The sequence below is a fragment of the Balaenoptera musculus genome, chromosome 11 (genome assembly GCF_009873245.2).
Source record: "Balaenoptera musculus isolate JJ_BM4_2016_0621 chromosome 11, mBalMus1.pri.v3, whole genome shotgun sequence".
Lineage (NCBI taxonomy): Eukaryota > Metazoa > Chordata > Mammalia > Artiodactyla > Balaenopteridae > Balaenoptera > Balaenoptera musculus.
In genome coordinates this window covers 97764202-97782232 of record NC_045795.1, presented here as the reverse complement: position 1 = coordinate 97782232, position 18031 = coordinate 97764202, and the positions used below count along the sequence as shown (strand labels likewise).

The window sequence follows — 18031 nt, the reverse complement described above, 5'->3', positions numbered from 1 at the left end:
CACCCTCCATTTGCTCCTCATCCCCAGAGAGGGTCTTGCACCTACAGCTGCACACAGATCACACGCAATTGCCATCCACCCTGCCTCGTTTTCCACTTCTCTCCCCCGAGAAGGGTTTTCCCTCTGCTGTTTCTTTAGCCACAGGGAGGGCGGAGGGGGGGAAGAGAGCTTGGTTGTGTGACTGCCAGGAAATGCTTTAGAACTTTCACCTCAATCAATCAAACAGGTCCTAGCATGTGACAGGCATCACACACTTGTTGGCTGATTGAATCAACAAGCGATAGTTCCCAGCACCTACCATGTGGGTTACCCTGGGGACAGAGAAATGCACAAGGGCCCCCGACAAGCCATGGATGCTCTGTCAACATATACAAAGAGGAAGAAAGAGGGAAGGAAAAAGAGAGGAGGGAGGAAAAAGGATGTAAGCTAGCTTTCTGGCCTTTGTACGTGGTTCCTTTTACCTGGAATCTCCTTTCTCCTCTGCCTTTGGGTAATTAATAACCATCTGTACCTCCCCAGCCAGCGTGGATCCCACTGCTTCCTGGGGCCGCATTTATCCCCAGCACAGGGATATTTTGTAACTGCCTGTTTACTTGTCTTCTAAACTCTAGCCTCTAAACTTGTTTAGAGTTGATATCTGTGGTCCTGGGCACAGGACATGGTACACAGGACATGTTTAATAAATATTTGCCCTACAGGGTAAGAAATCACTCTGGGCCCACAAGCCCAGCAGTCATGAGACAACGAGAGGCAAACTCAGGACAGCTGGACGCTGCCAAGGCGAGAGCCATCAGGGGAGTGAAGAGAAGGCCGAGAAGGATGAGGGTGGGAGGGGCCCCTGAAGGCTTCCTGGAGGAGAAGAGACAGCAGGAGGGTGAGGAAGCAAGAGCTGGAAGGGGGCAAAGTTCCCCCCGGTCACCCTGCTCATCTGGCGAGTGAACATGGAGGAGGGAGCACTGGTGCAAAGTGGGGACAGGGAGGCGGGTCTGAGGGAACGGGTGTTTGGGGTGAAGGAGACTTACCTCTTTCATCCAATCCTAACACTTCCCAAATGCCAGGACTGGATTTGAGCTGGGCCTTCAACCATAAGCATCTGGGCATGAGGAGAGAGATGGCGGGGGGCCCAGCCTGGCTGGAAGCAGGAGGTGGGAAGGGAAAGTAGACAAAGATTTTTGGGGCAGATAAGACTGGTGATTCTGGCAGAGGTTTCACACCCTGTCACCTTCCTAACAAAATGATCTCCCATAGGGAAGGAAAGCCCCATGAATCAAGCGCTTCCATTAGCATTTTCAATGACTGGAAAAACTGTAAATATCTTGAATCCAATAAGTCATGGAAGAGTTTACGAGGTCATTAAAGATTTATTCAATGGAATTTAAAAATCGTCTTTTGGCAAAATGGGGGCAGCGGGAATGCTTTGTGACGAAAAAGGCAAAACATTCAATTCTATCATGTTATGATTAAATGAGGTACAAACTATGGTTATACGAAACGTGTATAAGGATTGGAGGGCAGCAGGGAAGCGATTTGGGGGGACCATTTTTCACTTTGAAATAGCTATTGTTACAATATTGTTTGGGCAATTTTTAAGACTCAGAGTAGGTGCTATAGATGCTGGGAAGCTATGGTAGAGTTCTGAGGGAATAGGTGCACAACAAAAGCCATGGTTAAGAAAGCAGAGTCTGGCAGTGGTCAACACGTGGCCTGGGTCTGGGTGGCCTGCTGTGCCAACATCCAGGGGTGAGGTGGGGGGCACGTGGATGAAGGTGCTGGGAAGGCTCTGCTAGGTGGCTAGGCTACAGTCCCAGTTATTCAAGCAAATACTCATCTGGGTGTTGCTGTGAAGGTGTTTTATAGATGTGATTAAAGTCCATAATCAGTTGACTTTAAGTAAGGGAGATTATTCTAGATGATCTGGGTAGGCTGATTCAATCGGTTCAAAGGCCTTAAGAGCAGAACCAAGGTTTCCCTAATGGAGAACTCCCGCCTGTGGGCAGCGCCATCGTTTCCTGCAGAGAGCTGCAGCCCACCCTCTGGACGCCAGACTTGCCCAGGCAGCCCTCACAACCACCAATTCCTCAACGGAATCTCTGAATACGTATCTCCTGGTTCTGCCGCTCTGGTTGAATGCTGACAGACAAAGATGGCCACAGCGGTGGGGAGCAGGGGGGATCTGCAGACACCCTGGTGGGAGACAAGCGCAGTGGAGTGACGGACGCCTCCACAACACACCAGTCCCCTGCTTAGCCCCCGGCCTGCATTCTGCACAGGCTCACACCATCCCTCACTGCTCCGCCAGATGCCTCTTTGGGCCTTTGCCTGTCACTGTTCCCACCACATCCGTCAGAGCCAGCCCACACGTCACCTGCCCGGAGCCTCCTGGACATGCTGACCCCTCCCACCCCACCCCCGGCATGCTCTGGCTGCCAGGCCCCCAGGACTCAAAGGTTCTCTCCCTAGTGACACCAGCGCAGCCCCCAACTGTCACTGCACCTGTCACGCTACCCTTGAAAGAAGGAGAAACTGAGGCCCAGGGAAATGGAGTAACGTGAACAGCCAGAGAGGGTGGTGGTGGCCGCACTAACTCACGCAGCTGGCAAGTTGCGGGGCAGGACTCTGGACACCAAACGTCGGCTGATTCCATTCTTCATCACTAGCTCTGTCTTCAGCTTCTTTGCCCAATTCTGGAGGGCAGGGTACATAGCTAGCAATTCTTTTAAACGCCCCCTTGCAGTGCTCAGCCTGGTGCTAATATTCAGGAGGCACAACATAAATACTTCTGCCCGTTTCTGGTTCAGTCCATGACACCTCACTTGGTCTCATGTGGAATGCAAAGCCGACTTGACTCCTTGACGCTGCCATGCGGGAGGGCGGCTCGTTTCCCAGGGAGATGGGCGCACGTGGATGGGCCGCGGGCAGGGCCGGGCTCCCCAGGGTGCTCCGGAAGGGTTAACAGCGCCCACTCCCCTTGGACCCCCCTCTGTGCTGCGAAGGTTTTCTCAGGAGGCGGCCAGCCCCACGGGACCCCTCCCACCCAGAAACCACTCAGACTTTGGGGGGCCTTTGTGCTTTAATAAAGACGGTATTACTGAGTCGCAAAGCTTCCCTCCTTTCCAACCCTCCTCGCTGCCAGGGTTCCCGCTAAAGGTGAAGCGCTGTCATTCAAGGCCAAAGAAAGGGCTGAATCAAGACGCTAAACTCTTTTGACTTAATGTTACAATCTACGGCTCTCCCCGGACCAGTTGTGTGAGAAGTGCTCCCAACTTTGCACAAAGGCCCCTCAGCAGTGGCTTGGGGTGTCCTCGGGCTCTGGGGGCGGAGGGCAGGGGATCTCCCTGCGGGGCTCTCTGCATGCATCTCATGAACGCTCTAGTTTCCTCTCTGAATGCAGACAGCAGCCGGGCGCTGGAAGAGCCCCACCACCAACGCCGTCCCCGCTTGCTTCGGGCTGCAACAAAGGCCACTTGAGGGCCGAGAGACAGCACTGCCCAGTTCCTTTCCTGGGCCTGTTCTCTCCCCTTTCACACATCTTTCCCTTTTATTCCCCCTGCCCCCTTTACTCCTGCTTTATGGCTCATTGAATCCATTAGCCACTTTACAGGGTGCTCCTGAAGAATAAATTTTCTGTGGGGGGCTCCTGATGGTCTCCCTGCTGGCAGCTCCAAATCCCCTTGGTGGTAGTGGGAGGGAGGGAGAAAAAGGCACACACTCGAGGGAGGAGCCACTGATGGCCCCTCCAGGCTGCATCTCCATCTGGCAGGATAAGCTGGCTGGAGCAGGCACCCTCACTTGCCAAGAGGCCCCACCCTGCTCCTCCCTGCTCCCGAAGGGGTGTGATCCCTCATGGTCTTAGGGCAAGCAGCTTAAGCCCTGTGAGCCTTTGTCTTCTCATCTGTAAAATGGGGATAGCAATCGTACCTTTCTCATAGGGTTGTTGTAAGGGCTCAGTGGGTTAATGTAGCAAGCGCCTTAGAACAGGGCCTGGATCAAAGTGCCACTGAAACATCTGCTTTACCATTACCATCATGCAGAGGACGCGGGCTGTTTAGGAGCCCTTGCACAAATATAACAGAAACAGACTGTGGTTATCAGTGGGAAGACAGGTGAAGGGGATTAAGAGGTACAAACTACTAGGTATAAAATAAATAAGTTACAAGGATGTAAGTACAGCACAGGGAATATAGCCAATATTTCCCAATAACTTTATATGGAGTATAATCTATAAAAATATTGAATCACTATGTTGTACACCTGAAACTAATATTGTAAGTCAACTACACTTTAATAAAAGAAAGAGTCCTTGTACTACCTCCAACTCCTCTACTTGTTGGTGAATGAAGGAAGGAAAAGAAAAAAAAAAATCAATTCAAGGCTATTTGCAGCTGTTTCTGTGTGAGTGTGTCTGTCTGTGTGTGTTTTCTTTTTTCCTGCCTTGGAGTCCTGGAGCTCTGAAAAGAATAAAAACAGTGGCCTAAAGCAGTGAAAAGGCAGGATTCTTCTTAAAATCCCAGCTAATCCTGCAGCTTCCTTTAAAGTGGCACTAGGAGGAGGCAGGGAAGGGGCCAGAACTGTTTTTGTAGCACCCTCCCCTCCCAACCACTGCTCCTGGAGACCAGGAAACGAGGGGGAAAAATCCATAAATCATCCTCTGAGAGGAGGACAGAAGAAGGAACCGGCAGGGGGACAGAGCAAAGAACAGGAGCCAGCTGGGCAGGGAGTGCGGGCGGCATGAGGGGGCACCTGCCTATCTGGTGGGCAGGGAGGGCTGCCTGCATAGGGCAGAGCATCTAGGCCAGAGCTGGGCAAGTCACCCCATTCAAAACTCAAAAAAGAGAAAGGTCTTAAACTCCTGTGCAGCATCAGGTCCCACAGAAGGAGGATGCCACTCCAAAAGGTGTCTCTGATCGGACACTTGTCTCCATCCCGCTGCACCTTCCCCCTGGTCACCCGCTACCAGAGCTCCCCAGCCTCTCCACTCCCACCCGTCCATCGTCAACGAGTAGCCAGAGCCAGCTTTTAAGGATGAAAGTCAGATCACGCTACCCCTGCTTAAAAATTTTCAGTGGCTCTCCACTGCCCTTAGAATAAAATCCCCGACACTTCACCGTGCCTGTTAGTCTGTCCCCTGCCCCATCACATGCTAACATCGACTCCATCTGGCCCCCATCTTTACTTTGCCTCTCAAATTCACCAAGTCCTTCCCACTTGAGAATTTCATCTGTGCTGCTCACCAGGCCAATCCCTTCCCATCCTTCCCATCACAGATGGGGGCCTCTCTCAGGGAGGCTTTCCTGACCCCCCCCCCCGAGAGGGTCTCCTGCCCTAATTTTTCCCCCTCAAGGCCCCCGTCCTCCGCCCACAGCGTTTCTATAGCTGCTCGTTCTCCATCTCCCCCACCAACAGTCAGCTTCACAGTCTGACTCGCTCACCACTGAAAAGAGCCCCCAGCCTGGTACCTGGCACACAGTAGGTGAGCAATAAACATTTAATGAATGAATAGAAGAATCAATGAGTAACATCCATAGCAAGTGAGCATTTGGATACAAGAACCAGAACATTTAGGAGCTGGAAAGGCTGGGGTGAGATTTTAAGAATCCTTCAGAAAAGCTCTCCATTGCAAACCATCACTGTAGCTTTTCAGTATCTGAAGTGGTCCACGTTTTGGGTGACAGCAATTTAGGTGTTAGTTTCTTGATACATGGCAAATAGTTTGCATTAATTAATTTAATAGATGAGAGATCCATGAACATTTTCTGTGAAGGGCCAGATAGTGAATATTTTAGCCTTTGTGGGTCACACCAACTCTGTTGCAACTACTCAGCTCTGCCATTGTAGTAGCACAAAAGCAGCTGAAGGCAACACAGAAAGATATGGATGTGGCTGTGTTCCAACAAAACTTTATTTACAAAAGCAGGCCATAAGTGAAATCTGGCCAAAGGCCAATGCTGACCGATCCCTGGGTCAGACTAAGGCCTAGCAAAGCCACAAGAGAAGGACACATAGTAAGGACCGGTTTTTTCAGTCTTCAACAAATATGCATAGCAGGTACTAGGAGATCACCATTCCCTAAGGTTGCTTCCACGCTGTAGTATGACAACATAGAATAAAGACAGGAGCACCTTGAATTTATTTGAAATTATTGTTTCATAGAATATAAAGGATTTCAGTTGTGTCATTCTGCATGTCAGCAATATATTTGTGCAAATGGGAAATTCTAAGAGCAATTTTCACTCTGGAGGTCCTGGGGAGCTATTGTTGAATGTCTAGGTGGGTGGGTGGGTGAGTGGATGAATGGACAATAAAAATGGAGAAGACAGGATATTTTCTAGCGTGATTACAAAGTAGACTTGGTCAACAACTGGAGAGGTTAGGTGAGAAGTTGTCAAAACAAGTTAGTGGTTTGAGGCCTATGAGACCAGAGGGAGGACCTGGTGGCGGCGGTGGGCAAGATGGATTTCGTGGACAAATAAAAAAAACAAGGAAAGAGCAAAGACAGTCTTTTCAACAAATGGACATCCACATGCAAAAATGAATCGAGACACACACCTTACACCCTTCACAAAAATTAACTCAAAACGGGTCATAGATCTAAATGCACAACTATAAAACTCCTAGAAGATAACATAAGGGAAAACCTAGATGACTTTGGGTATGGCAAAGACTTTTAGATACAACACCAAAAGCACAATCTATGAAAGAGCTAGTTGATAGGCTGGACTTCATTGAATTAAAAACTTCTGTTCTGCAAAAGACAATGCCAAAAAAATGTGAAAACAAGCCACAGACCAGGAGAAAATATTTTCAAAAGATCCATCTGATAAAGGACTGTTATCCAAAGTACACAAAGAGCTCTTAAAACTCAACAATAAGAAAACAAACAACCGATTACAAAATGGGTCAAAGAACTTAACAGACACCTCACCAAAGAGATATAGACAGTAAATAAGCTTATGAAAAGATACTCCACATCACCTGTCATCAGGGAAATGCAAATTAAAACAATAAAGAGATACCACTACATATCTATTAGGATGGCCCAAATCCAAAACACCAACGATGCCAAATGCTGGCAAGGATGCAGATAACAGGCGTTCTCTCATACTGCTGGTGCGAATGCAAGATGGTACAGCCAGTTTGGAAGATAGTTCAGTGGTTTCATACAAAACTAAACATGCTCTTACCATAAGAACCAGCGGTCATGCTCCTTGGTATTAATACAAAGGAGTTGAAAACATATGCCCATACAAATGCTTGTACACGAATGTTCATAGCAGCTTTACTCCTAATTGTCAAACTTGGAAGTACCCAAGATGTCCATCCATAGGTGAATGGATCAACAAACTGTGGTACATTCAGACAATGGAACATTACTCAGTGGTAAAAAGAAATGAGCGGGGCTTCCCTGGTGGCGCAGTGGTTGAGAATCTGCCTGCCAATGCAGGGGACACGGGTTCGAGCCCTGGTCTAGGAAGATCCCACATGCCGCGGAGCAACTAGGCCCGTGAGCCACAACTACTGAGCCTGCGTGTCTGGAGCCTGTGCTCTGCAACAAGAGAGGCCACGATAGTGAGAGGCCCGCGCACCGCGATGAGGAGTGGCCCCAACTTGCCGCAGCTAGAGGAAGCCCTCGCACAGAAACGAAGACCCAACACAGCCAAAAATAAATAAATAAATAATAATTAAAGGTGCTAATAATTAAAAAAAAAAAAAAAAAAGAAATGAGCTATAAAGCCATGAAAAGACATGGAGGAAACTTAAATGCACATTACTAAGTGAAAGAAGTCAACCTAAAAAAGCTACATACAGTATAATTCCAATGATATGGCATTCTGGAAAAGTCACAACTATGGAGACAGCAAAAGACTGTTTTTTTTTTTGTGGTTGCCAGGGATGGGGAAGGGGGGAGATGAACAGGTAGTGCCCAGAGGATTTTTAGGGCAATGGGACTATTCTATATGATACTATAATGGTGGATCCATGTCATTATACATTTGTCCAAACCCATGGAATGTACAACACCAAAAGTGAACCCTAATGTAAATTATGGACTTTGGGAGATTATGATGTGTTTAAGTAGGTTCATGAGTTGTAACAAATGTACCACTCTGGTGGGGGATATTGATTATGGGGGAGGTTATACAGTGTTGGGGGCAGGGAGTGTATGAGAAATCCCTGTACTTTCTGCTTCATTTTGCTGTGAACCTAAAACTACTCTAAAAAATAAAATCTTTAAAAACAAAAAAACAAGGACACAAGAAAATCACAAAGATGTCTCCATGTCTTAGCCACTTGATTTCAATTGTCAATTGAAAGTGATTATCATCCAGAAGATGACCAGTTATACATAGCCTGGAAGTTTCCTCCTGAAGAAAGCAAGTGTTTCAGAATCCTATATTTTCTCAGGACTTAAGATACAATTGAGAAACGTTCTTATTTATTTTGTTAATCCACACTTCTGAGAATTTCCAATATTGTCCAGAGAGAGAAGAAAAATAACCTTGTAGAACTAAAACCAGGGCAAGAAAATAAATGGCTTACTAAGCCCCTGCCACGCGCTCAGAAATCGGATCCATGTGTTCTCTTTGAACCTGGACATGAACCCACAGCTGGAGGTATTAGAACAGATGAGGACCAGGCCTAGGGAAGGCAGACAGATCTGGATTTGGATCTCAGCTCTGCTCTTTCCAAGCGGGGTGGTCTTAGGCAAATCTTGTGGCCTCTCTGGGCCTCCACTTCCTTATTTGTATAATAGGGTTTGGACTTAAACCCTCCCAGCTCGGACAAGCTATATTCTAACATTCCAGAGCCAGTTCTCCGCCATTAGAACCCCCAAGTTCACAGGACCTGATTCCCTAACTGTTCCCCAGTGTGTCCCAGCACCTCGCAGGGAGCCCCTGCACAGGCAGGATTCATCCGTTCCTCAACTGTTTACTAAGCAACAGTCACGTGCCACTTGCTATGTACTGAAGCTGGAACCCAGCTACTCTCTCTCCAGCCAGAGCAGCTTCTTCTGAGAGTTCATGTTGCTCGCCCTGACACCGGGAGACCCTGCATGCGGGTCTCTGTGATGTCAGAAGGATGAAAAGCACTGAGGAAGGCGCAGGAGGAGATAGAGTGAAGGTCACATACAGCGATTGTCCTCGGTGGGAGTAATGATGCCAGCACAGCGTCGGGGCCCACACACCGCCCCTCGGGCCGCTGGAGAGCACTGCTACACCGTCACCTATCGCCTTGCCACGGCCTCATCTGTGATCTACTTATCTGTGACGTGATCCGAAATCCCCGCTCACAGAGCCACCTGCCAAGAGGCTGAGCCTGCAGCGTCTGCGTGAACTCCTGAGCAGGGGATGGGCTCTCAATTGAGTTAAGGTTGGGGGTTATAGTTTTTGCCTTGGAGACAGGATGGGGCCGGGAACTTTTTCTCAAGTTAATGAAATTTCAGAAATTTCTGGTGAAGCCCAGGTATGGACAGCACGCTGGTACTTGGGATGAAGAGGAAGAGGCAACTCGGGCATGGGCTGGACAATAGCAGGAGGACGGAGTCCTTGCTGCTTCCTTTAACTGACCCTTGACAGCGGCTCTGGCCAGGGTCCCGCAGGCAGGTGGCAGGGGCAACCTCTGCCCACTCAGGAAGACTCAGATGACCCTGTGTTTATTTTTAGCTGTTTTTGTACAAAATGCGAAAAGCCTTTGGACACTGGGCTCATGTTCAAGGTGAGATGAATGATAAACAGCAACAAAAGCATCAGACCCTGCCCTGAGGAGCCCACATGCTGATCCGGGCTCTCCTGGTCTCCCCAAACTGTCAGATGTGACCTCCAGAACCTTGTCATTTATAAACAGCCAGGGAGCTGGGCCACCAGACCAGGTCCTAACCTGACACTTACTCACTGTGAGACCGTGGACAAGTCCCTTCTGCTCTCTGAGCCTCAGTTTCCTCATGCATAAAATACGGGTGCAGATGGACCAGATAATCTCTAAGGAACCTCGCAGGTCCAGCAAACCACATCTCATCCTGGACGTTTACCCTGGTCTTGGGCATGAAACATGGGGAAGAGCCCATGAAACCCAGTCTGGAGGAAAATACTTAATTGTTCATGTGACTTCAGCATTTCCCTTAATAGCACCATTTAGATCCAGCTGCAACCAACAATCATGGAGCACCTACGATGTTCTAGACAGTCTCATTAACGGCCTCTTCATAACCAATCTGTAAGGAAATTGTCATTGTCCTCAGGTCACAGATGACAGGAATGATGGTACACTCACCCAGAGGCATGGGCTATGTGGTCACTGAGGCTTAGGGTTAATCCCAGCCCTCCCCTCCCTACCTGAGTGTCCTTGAGCAAGTTACGTAACCCCACGAAGCCTCAGTTTCCTCATCTGTAAAATGGAGATAATGCTAGCCCCTGTGTCTCATGGGGTTGTTTCAAGGTCTGAATGGAAGGGGCATGTGAAGCACTCAATAACCGTCATCTTGCCTTCCCTAAATCTCTTCTGAAATCTCTCGGAATGTAGTCTGCCAGTTCTTCCTTGGTACCTGGTCCCTGCCTTAGGATTCCCTGACACACAGGCTCGATGTCCCAGCCAATGGCAAGTGGCCCCACTTGGGGACTGAGCTTCCTCCTGAGGGCTGAGTGGAATGAAATTCTGCCATGGTCCAGGTCCACGCCCAAGAGCTCAAAGCCACACGTGCACGTGGACAGCCCATGCGTGCGCACGCACCAAGACCTCAGCCCTGCAGCCCTCACTGGCCCAGCGTGGACTCCCGGAAAGGTGGTCATCACAGTAATAAGAGCACCACCCATGATACCTCCTCCCTTTTTTCTATGGTTCACAAAGCACTTTCACATATGTCACCTGGGTAGGGTAGAGGCTGTGTTTTATTCATCTTTACATACCCACTGAATAATGCTAGGTATGAAGCAGACACTCAGAAACTACTTCTTGAATGAATAAGTTTTATAACAAGATGTTTTTAAATCACCATCTACTCAGCACGTAGGATCAGTTCCCCATTCTGCTAAGTGCTGAAATGTGCAGCCTTGCATTTCATTCCTACAACCATCCCTGAGACGAGCTCACTCATCAATCCCTGTTTTGCAGAAGAGCAAACAGGCTCAGAGAAGTTAAATGATGCACCCAAGGTCTCAGCCAGTGAGAGAGAGACCTGAGATGTGGACCCTGGTTCCAGACCCTGGTTCTCACCCCCTCCAGTCTTTCTCCTTTTCTTTAGCCAGAAGAGGCAGCAAGGGGGGCATGGGGGCAGGATGCATGTAGTCTGAAGTACTAGATCGATAATGCAGTGAATTTTATGTTTGGAAAAACAAAAAAAACCCTATTGTCTTTAAGATACAAACCAGAGAAAGCAAAGATCAGCAAAATCATCTTGGCTGAGGGGACATGAGAGTCTCTGTTCTACTCTCTGGTCCCTGAGGCACGTTTATGATGACTTTCTAGTCCATCCTTGGCCTCCTTATAGCCCACAGCACGGGGCTTGTTGGTATCTCTTCTGTGTTCTCCTAAGCCCCGCCCTGCAGGTCTGCCCACCTCCCACATTCTAGCAGTTTCCTCTTCATCTCACCTACCACTGTGGGAGCCAAGGGGACCATCTTTTGCAAAAGGTCCCGGAGTTATTAAGTTCCTATTTCCTTGGACGTTTTGTCTTCACCCACTGCCCCAGCCAATAACTTAGAATAAAGTTTATGAGCAACTGCTTACCAGAAGCAGGCAGGCGGGGAGTGACATGGTCAGGGTGACGGAGGCATTTAAAAAAAGCCTGATTTTCCACTTTTCCACAAATGAGGAAACTAATGGCACTGACACTCAGCCACAGGACCAGGGGTGATGGAAATGGTGGGGACTGTGGTCAACGTAGTATCCCTAGAAGCAGGTGGCTGCTGCTCAACTCGGCCCAATGCCACCGGGTAGGCGTGCAAGCCCAGCGTGGCCCAACCTTCCGACTCGGCCCAATGCCACCGGGTAGGCGTGCAAGCCCAGCGTGGCCCAACCTTCCGACTCGGCCCAATGCCACCGGGTAGGCGTGCAAGCCCAGCGTGGCCCAACCTTCCGACTCGGCCCAATGCCACCGGGTAGGCGTGCAAGCCCAGCGTGGCCCAACCTTCCGACTCGGCCCAATGCCACCGGGTAGGCGTGCAAGCCCAGCGTGGCCCAACCTTCCGACTCGGCCCAATGCCACCGGGTAGGCGTGCAAGCCCAGCGTGGCCCAACCTTCCGACTCGGCCCAATGCCACCGGGTAGGCGTGCAAGCCCAGCGTGGCCCAACCTTCCGACTCGGCCCAATGCCACCGGGTAGGCGTGCAAGCCCAGCGTGGCCCAACCTTCCGACTCGGCCCAATGCCACCGGGTAGGCGTGCAAGCCCAGCGTGGCCCAACCTTCCAACTCGGCCCAATGCCACCGGGTAGGCGTGCAAGCCCAGCGTGGCCCAACCTTCCAATTCGGCCCAATGCCACCGGGTAGGCGTGCAAGCCCAGCGTGGCCCAATCTTCCAACTCGGCCCAATGCCACCGGGTAGGCGTGCAAGCCCAGCGTGGCCCAATCTTCCAACTCGGCCCAATGCCACCGGGTAGGCGTGCAAGCCCAGCGTGGCCCAACCTTCCAACTCGGCCCAATGCCACCGGGTAGGCGTGCAAGCCCAGCGTGGCCCAATCTTCCAACTCGGCCCAATACCACCGGGTAGGTAATCAATCCCAGCATGACCCAATCTTCCAACTTTCCGAGGGACGACAGAGTCCTATTTCTTTTTTCACATATTTCACATGAAACTTTCTTATTTCTGAATGTTGGTAACTAATTCTCCCCCACCTCTTTTCTTTTTAATATGATACATGAGTGGGCTGGACTTGGCCATGAGCTACACATTTATAACCTCTAGTGAGCCCTGTGGCACAGATGGCTGTACTCATCAGACGGCCCTTTGCTCCCCCCTCACTTCTAAGCCTCCCTGGCGGTTGGTAAGCCTGTGCCTTAGGCTCAGGCCAGTGGCCTGTGAGTAGAAGAGCCACAGTAACTTCCAGGCCAAGGCAGTTCAGAGCTGGCTGTCTCCCCCCATTTCTCCTCCCCTGTGAGGCACTGGCCCTGGAGGCCACCTGCTGCCGCCAGCACCGCAAGGCTACAAGATGGAGGCGGGTGAGATCTCGGGGTCCGTCAGCATAGGCACCCAGCAACACCTGCCTGCCCTAGCGCACGCCTGGAGTGCAGGTCTTCATTACAAAAACCCCATGGTAGTAGTTTAGCATTTCCTGGTTTCCAAAGCACCTTAACTCTACTTTCCTTATATGACTCTCAACCCAGTTGGAAAACAGGACAAGGTTTTATTACTTCACAGGTGAGCAAACTGAGGCTCAGAAGGTAGAACCCAACAGCCCCAAGGTGTGTGGCAAACAGATGGGCGACTGGGATTCCAGCTCTGAACTCCTTGTCTAGCGCTCCTCCTAGCCCCCAACTCAGGAGCTGGCCTTTGCAACGTGAGCCCCCTGGCATTCTCTGCGTCACCTGTGGCTTGTACAAGGACGACTCGCCCCTCCCCTGCCCGCAGCTAGCTAAAGATCCACCTCTTACTTTTCCTGTGGACTTGGTCCCCTTCCAGATGCAGAAGTAACAGATGGTCCAGGCTGCCAGCAGACACAAGGCCAGCTCCCAGCGAAGGTTCCCGATGTGCTCGATCCCATCTGAGATGGCCAGGACCCGGCGCCTGCAGAAGGGAGGGCAGAGAGTCACGGGGGTTGGAGATGGCCCACAGTGACCCCACCATAGGCCAAGCTAGTGCTGCAGAGGGGCAAGGACGGCCCACGCACTCATTCGCCCACCATTCACCAAGCGTCTTCTCTGAGCCAGACTCAGGGCTGGGTGTGGGAGCCTCAGAAAGGAGCAAGACGCACCCGCAGCCTTCATGGATTCACTGCATGGGGGATAGGATGCGGGTTAGCGGATGGTTTATGGAAACAATATGGTAAGAGCTGCAGTGGGAAGAAGCACAGGAACTTTGGGAAGACCGAGAAGCACGTAGCCCACCTCAAGGGTGCTGGAAGACGGCAGGATGGTCCATAGACATTCCAGGTCCCTCCCTCAGGGGAGATTACACAACGCTGCTGAACTCAACGGTGGCCAGAGGACTTGCTTTGGCCAGTGGCACACACTTCCCTCAGATGGAGGTGTTCAGAGGCAGGCGGTGTGGTCTGCCATGGGCTCTGTGCCCTAGTGCTGCTCTCATAACAGAAGCATGTGTCAAGGTGGACCTCTAGAAGCCCAAGCTCCTAAGTGAGTACATGAGCCCTCCTGCCACCCCACATGAGCGGGGTGGCTTTTTTTAAAGGCCTGTGTCACCCTGACCATGTCACTCTCTGCTGCCACCCCACGTGAGAGCTGCTGTGTGAGCAAGAAGCAAACTCTGCTGAAAGACAAATGCTGGGTGATATCACCCGTATGTGGAATCTAAAAAATGCAACCAACTAGTGAATGAAACAGAAAAGAAGCCGGCTTACAGATACAGAGAACAAACTAGTGGCTACCAGTGGGGAGAGGGAAGGGGGGATGGGCAAGACAGGGGTAGGGTTTTTTGTTTTTAAAGGGGTTATTATGGGATTGTATAAAGTCACGGGTGTGAAAATTTTGAAAATTGTAAAGTACTGTAGAATTTAAATAACCTTTCATTCAAAAAAAAAAAAAGCCACAAAAACAAAAATAAAAACCCAACTCTGTTGCTTCAAGCTGCTAAGATCTTTGTTACTGCAGCATAACCCAAACTCTCCTGACTGCCACAGGCGTCAGAGAAAGCTTTCTGGAAGAAATGATATTGGAGCCAGAATTTGAAGGATGATAGAGTTTAGCCAGGAGAAGGAGGGGGTAAAGATTGTTTTAGGCCCAGGGACGAGCACGAGCAAAGGCCAGAAAACGGAGCATGGGATACTTGGGGAACGAGGAAGCCCAGAGACCAGAAGCAAAAAGCAAGGACAGATAAACAGAGGAGGCATCCTCGGGAGCCTTGAATAGTGTGCCAAGGGGCAGGGGTGTCCCAGAGGGCCCAGGCCACAGGAGAGGGGGACCCTGGGTGCGCTGAGCCAACGTGACCAGCCATGGCCCTCCCTCAGAACCCCCCAGTCCTTCAGGGCTGACACAGGCCTGGCTCCTACAGCCCAGCCTGGGGTTTGTGTTTCTCTAAAGTCAGACTCGCCACGCTCCATATTGTGCAGAACCATGGCACCAACACAAACCCCCTCCACACTCGCTCCACGAACCCCGTGCCGGCTGCCAAGCCACCCCCACCGGACCACGCCAGTCGCCTGGGCGCTCTGGGAACGTCCTTTGAGAAAGCAGCTCCCATCCCACCAAGCATGAAAGCCTCCCTCAGTGTCTGTCTCCCTGGGAATCCACTTGGGGCCTGATTTTGCATTAATTACTCAATGACACCAATTAGTGCTGGTCTGCAGGCTCCCTCCAGCCCCAGCCCCTGCCGGAGAAATCAGGCAGGCCCCCAAATAAAATTGGGCTGTGTGCAGCCGGGGGTTTACTCGAAAGGAAGGCAGCTCTCACCCCTATAGGCAGAAGGGGAAACATCTACTAAATATACATTTATTGAGCATGTACTAGGTACCAGGCACTATATTAATACTGAGGATAAAAAGGCATGCATGGTATGGTCCTTGCCCTGTACTAGGATAAGTCGGGCAAAAAAGAAGTCCAAGTTATCTGAGAAAGAAAGGAGACAGCTGCTTAGCTATAACGGTTACTTTATTTGCTTCTTATGTCTTAGCGGTCTTCGGCTTTAATTCGTTTTAAAACAACAGGCTGTATTAAATGAAACCTTTAAGAGTATCTATCATTAAAACAGAGCAGCAGGACCCAGAGCATGGTCCTTGTGGGGTGCTTGCCAAAAATACAAAAATTCCTGTGGGCCCATCCTGGACCCACTGAGTCTGAATCATTACAAAATGGTTCCCGGGAAGCTGCATTTTCCTTTGTTTCCCGAGGATTGCTCATGCACAGCAAGGCTTGAGCAACACCGCAGAAGGAGAATTTCCTGGTGTTGGAGGAATGATGTACAGACTCCAAGGGTTTTGTTTTGTTTGTTTGTTTCTGAGAGGACGTGGAGAGGGAATTAGGGATCCTCTGAGAGGGTACGGAAGGGATGTACTTTCTCCCCAGAGAAATACCCTGATGCGCCCATTCACTCCCCAAATTCTGCAGGAACTTCAGGGTGCTCACCAACTCCCCTGTCTCCAGACTTAGAGCCTCGTAGCCGAGGACGCATAAGTACCACCTTACAAACCGCCCCCCGAAGCTTCCCAAACACCCATTGGGTGGCGAATGGGAAAGGACAACCCGGAGCAGGAAAGAAAGCGGCTCTGGCAGATGGAAATGCCCAGGTACTCTCTGTGCCTGTCACTGCAGCCTCGAAATCTCCATTAAAGAAACACTGAGACAGGTCTAGCAGGGCTGCATGCACACCCGTGCCCTCTTGCTGATGTTGTTGTTTCCTGAACAGACAATCTGAAAACTGGAAACAGCACAGGGACAGAGGGAGAAAGAAGGGGGCAGACCCGCCAGGAGAGAGCTGGTGCAGGCCCCCCTCTTCCACATTTTGGATGCTGCAAACTTTTGAGTCATGCAGCTGGCTTCGGCGCCCTCTCGCTTAATTGAACAATCTAATTCCCAAAATGGGAAGCAGATTACTAAAAGCTATGCGGGATGAATTGCTCTTTTGTTCCACCAGACATTATTTGAAAACATCCTCAAACTATTTTCTTTAGGTTTTACCAGCACTGACTCTAACTAGCAAGGGACATAGAGTTTCTAAAGAAAAGAGGCTCGGGGACCAGGTTCTCAGCCTGCAGGACTGCGGGGTTGTTTTCAAATCTACAAGGGCAGCCTTTGAGAGCATGGGGGCTGGGACACTCAACTCTGGAGACTTGGAGAAAGCACAGCTCTTCCTGGGAAAAAACTTTCTTAATGACCCTCCCCCGTGAAGTGCTGGGACAGAAGAAAGGTCTGAATAAGGAAGAGTTTGCTGCCAACACCCTGGCAAAAAAGGACCCAGGAACAGACCTCTCGACACCGTTCAGGGGGCGGGAAATGTTGAAGACTGGATGGGGCCCTTCGGAGGGATTCATTTACCCGAGTAATATTGTGCACCTACTACGAGCCAGGCATGAAAGCAGGTTCTTCATGAAGCATTTTTTTCAGGCCATAGGACTATTTCTGGAGATTTCCACCCAGCACTTGGAGGTGTAATGCCTCTGCTTCTCCAGCCCTGGGCACACACAGAGATGGCTGGGCTCAAAAGCCAGCTCTGCTCCTGACAAGCTGTGTGACCTTGGGGAAGGGACATCACCTCCTTTCCATAGGTTTTCAAGCAGGAACTCATCTCAGCCTCCCAACAATCCTCAAGGTAGATGCAATTGTTATCATCATTTCAAAGATGGGGAAACCGAGGTGCCAGGCGGTTAGGTAACTTGCCCAGAGTCATGCCAAGAGCAAGTGACGGGCGGGATCTGAACCCAGGGATCCTGGCTCCAGGGCCCAGACTTTCAGCTGCAGTGCTAGCTCCTAGACTCCCCCATGACACTAAAAGCACCCCTTCCTTCCTTCTTTACAAATTAAAACCATGGTGAATGCAACCCCCAAAGCTACCTCACGTGACTTTGTGCGCTGGGCAAAAGCAGTACACAGCACACATCCTTCACGCACTTATTAATTTATTCAAGTGATACTTATTAAGGTGTTTTCAGTGTGTCAGGTACTGTGCTACACTTGGGGTCCTTCAAGAGCTCGTGGTCCACGGGGGAAGACAGACAAGTGAACAGAGCAGAGTGTGGAGAGGGCCAGGACAGGGAAAAGCAGGGGACCCTCACTACAGATCTGGCCGGTATCCGGACGTGGGAGTCGGGCTGGGGAGGCCCTGGAGGGTTAACAAAGAAGAGGGAGGCATTTGGGGCAGTAAGTCCACCAAAGGCAAAAGCCAGGAGGCTGGAACAAGGGCTCGGGAAGGCCAGACAAGGGCTCGATGTGCAG

General features: G+C 50.5%; 1 protein-coding gene across 2 annotated transcripts in view; it reads right to left on the bottom strand.

The window, feature by feature from the left end:
• The window catches only part of SLC6A11 (solute carrier family 6 member 11), a 122405-nt gene that overhangs the window by 85861 nt on the left and 18513 nt on the right, over window positions 1-18031 (bottom strand). For both annotated transcript variants that reach the window (XR_005021860.1, XM_036869109.1), the window contains exon 5: window positions 13583-13715. Coding sequence is in view for 1 of the 2 variants with exons in the window: in XM_036869109.1 (XP_036725004.1) it covers window positions 13583-13715 (133 nt within the window). In the remaining variant the exon portion in view is untranslated. The remainder of the gene's footprint in view (window positions 1-13582; window positions 13716-18031) is intronic.